This window comes from Nanorana parkeri, unplaced genomic scaffold, assembly GCF_000935625.1.
Source record: "Nanorana parkeri isolate BGI_ZX_2015 unplaced genomic scaffold, ASM93562v1 scaffold99, whole genome shotgun sequence".
NCBI classification, from domain to species: Eukaryota; Metazoa; Chordata; class Amphibia; order Anura; family Dicroglossidae; genus Nanorana; species Nanorana parkeri.
In genome coordinates this window covers 251,206-254,029 of record NW_017306367.1, presented here as the reverse complement: position 1 = coordinate 254,029, position 2,824 = coordinate 251,206, and the positions used below count along the sequence as shown (strand labels likewise).

Sequence of the window (2,824 nt, the reverse complement as noted above, 5' to 3'; positions counted from 1 at the left end):
GAGGATAACCTCTCTTCATCAGAAATTTCTGCTTTAACAGACATCTCTTCTTCACTGATAATATTGTTTCCTGTATTATATTCTGTTTGATGCTCCATTTGTTTAGTAAACTTTTCTTTATCAACCTCAGTGTTGCTTTGCTCCTCTATGGTAATTCCATGCATTACTGCATCCATGACAGCTCTAGAGCTTCCTTGACTGTCATTCACACTTATTTCATCTTCTCCAGAAGTTCTGTCCTCTCCACTGTCCTCAGTTTTACTTTTTTCATTTACATTGTCTATTCTGTGTGTGTCCTTCTCCTTCACTGTAAATATGCAAACCTTTTCATGAACAGAACTTTCTGCTTCAGACTTTCCTTCACTTTCTTTGTCTTCCTCAATGCTACTTTTTTCAATTTCTTCTGTTAACATTTGTCTGAATATTTCACTCTCCCCCATGACACTGTGTATGTCCCATGTATTTTTGTTTTCTGAAAGACATGGGCTATCATGTCTATTATCTCCCTTCGGCGTCTCTATGTATCCATCATCACACTTTATTTCCTGCATTTGACTTTCACTTTTATCACTGGATTCACTATCTTGTTCTGACATGTACATATTTGCTTTCATTTTATCTTCATTTGTAACAAAAATATTACCTGCACATAAACTCTGACTATGGTGAACCATTTCTCTAAACATTCCTTGTTCTTCTCTCTCTAGTCTTTTCTGTTTTGCAGAACTTCTACTACCAATGCTTCCTTTTTCTTCCTCTTTCTGGCTATGTTCATCTTCATTTTTATGTACTATGTAGACTATTTCTGACCCTTTTGGGAGTACATTTTCCTCTTCACTTGAATCAAAACATTCTTTAAAAGAAGATTTAAGTAAATTGTCCAGAAAATGTGAGCCTTTATCTTTTTTCCGTTGATGAAGGTAGCCTGCAGGACATACATATTGTGGATCTGGATGACCTATTGCCTCTTTATGTACACATTCTGCTTCAGAAGAGTCTAAAATTTGTATTTCCTGTTCACAGCAAACCTTACCTGTGTGAATATTCTCAACTGTTTTATAGTTGCTTGTTTGCTCATTTTCCCCAATGCCTACCAAACTGTCAGGAGCATTACTCATATTCAAGCTAAGCTTAATTTCATTGCTGACAGCTTTGCTTGTTGCTTGTTCCTTACAGAGTGAATATTCTTTATTTTGCTCAGCAGTCACTTCATATGGAGTGCTTTTATATACAGTGTTCAGCTGTTTGGTTGTCTTTCTTTTACTTGCAGGTTTTGAGCAATTATTTGTATTATGATCTCTTGCAGGAGGTGACACTGAAGAAAGATGTGACTTTGATAAAGCATCCAAAGGTTTTTGTGGATATTCGGAAAAGGCCAGGACAGAACCAGCATGGCTCGCTGAGGAACATAAGAAATAGTTTGCTAAGTTATTGTAAAAACAATACAAATGTTGGATCATTCAAAATACATGTAAAGTATACAGTGGCGGACCTAAGGAACAAAGGGCCCTGGTGCAAAAAAAAAGAATTTTCGGATGCCCCCGGCTCCCCCATCTCTGCGCCGCGAGTGTCAGATGACCGATCATTGTGTGGCGGCCGGCGGGCCCCCCATCTCTGCGGCGGGACTGTCAGATCATCCGATACTCCCAGTGCAGAGATGGGGGGTGGCCCGCCGCATACCGATCTGTCGCAGAGATGGGGGGGCCCGTCGGCTGCTGGATACCGATCCGATGTATCTGGTGGGCCCTCCATCTCTGCGCCGGGGCTGTGTTAGATCGGTTACTGCCCCCCCCAGGCTCGGGCCCCGGTGCAGCTGCAGTAATTTTAATCCACAATCAGACTGGAAAAAAGCCCAACTTCAGACATTTTTTCTGTCGGTATTTGGTGTTGTCTGTGTCCCTATTGGGTCAATTTCGATCCTCTTCATGTCCTGGTAGCATCCCCAAATATAATGGGAAATCTCAACATTCTGTACAAAGATACCAACCAAAATATTTTTATCACAGAGTGGAGACAGGTTAGAAACTCTTCTAACTAGACATGTGTACCGGCAAAAAATGTGTTTCGTTTTCTATTTTTCGTTATTTTGTTTTTCGGGATTCAGGTCCGAAAGTCAATTCATTTCAAGATTCGGATTAACTTTTGACAGTCCAGAGACACAATAAGAAAAAAACAAACAGCGTGCAGCTCCCCCCCAGTTCATGCCAGATCCTTTAGGTCTGGTAGGAGTTTTAGGGAGGACCTCAATGCCAAAAACACAAAAAAAAGCATGGGGTTCCCCCTAAAATCCCTTGCCTGATCCTTGATCCGAGCAGCAGCTTGGCGGAGCCGGAAAGGGGGGGAATGAGCGTGCTTTGTTGTTATTATGACAGTTCTGCTCCCTGAATGTCAACAAAGGGACAGAACAAGTTCTGTGACGTCACAACTCACTCTGCCCCTTTGTTGACATTTAGGTCAGAGCTGTCATTTTACAGTGAGAGTTCATCGGATTCGGTCGTGTCGGCGGATGTCGGGTATTTTTTCTTTCGGCAAGTCGTGATTGATGTGGATCTACATCATTACGACATGATTTGGGTTACATTGATGGACTTTTTGGGGGGTTTTTCTTCTTTTAATAAAAGACTTGAGACAAATATGAAAACTGTGTTTTGTTTTTTTTCATAAAGGACTTTTTTTTCACGGTGTGGTGTTTATTTACAATTTTACTGTATTTGGTGAATGCGTATGGGTAACAACTACCCCTTGCTCATTCACAAAAGGGGGGGCGGCATCTGGGTGCACTCCATATGAAACCACCAGGCCAGGGTTGTGGTGAAGAGCCCTT

The 2,824-nt window shown here is 41.5% G+C and overlaps 1 protein-coding gene across 1 annotated transcript in view; it reads left to right on the top strand.

The window, feature by feature from the left end:
• The first annotated feature begins 491 nt into the window (after nt 1–491).
• RELA (RELA proto-oncogene, NF-kB subunit) overlaps nt 492–2,824 on the top strand; it is an 83,316-nt gene continuing 80,983 nt past the window's right edge. The window contains exons 1-2 of the mRNA XM_018552855.1: nt 492–521; nt 1,271–1,433. Coding sequence (XP_018408357.1) covers nt 492–521; nt 1,271–1,433 — 193 coding nt within the window. The remainder of the gene's footprint in view (nt 522–1,270; nt 1,434–2,824) is intronic.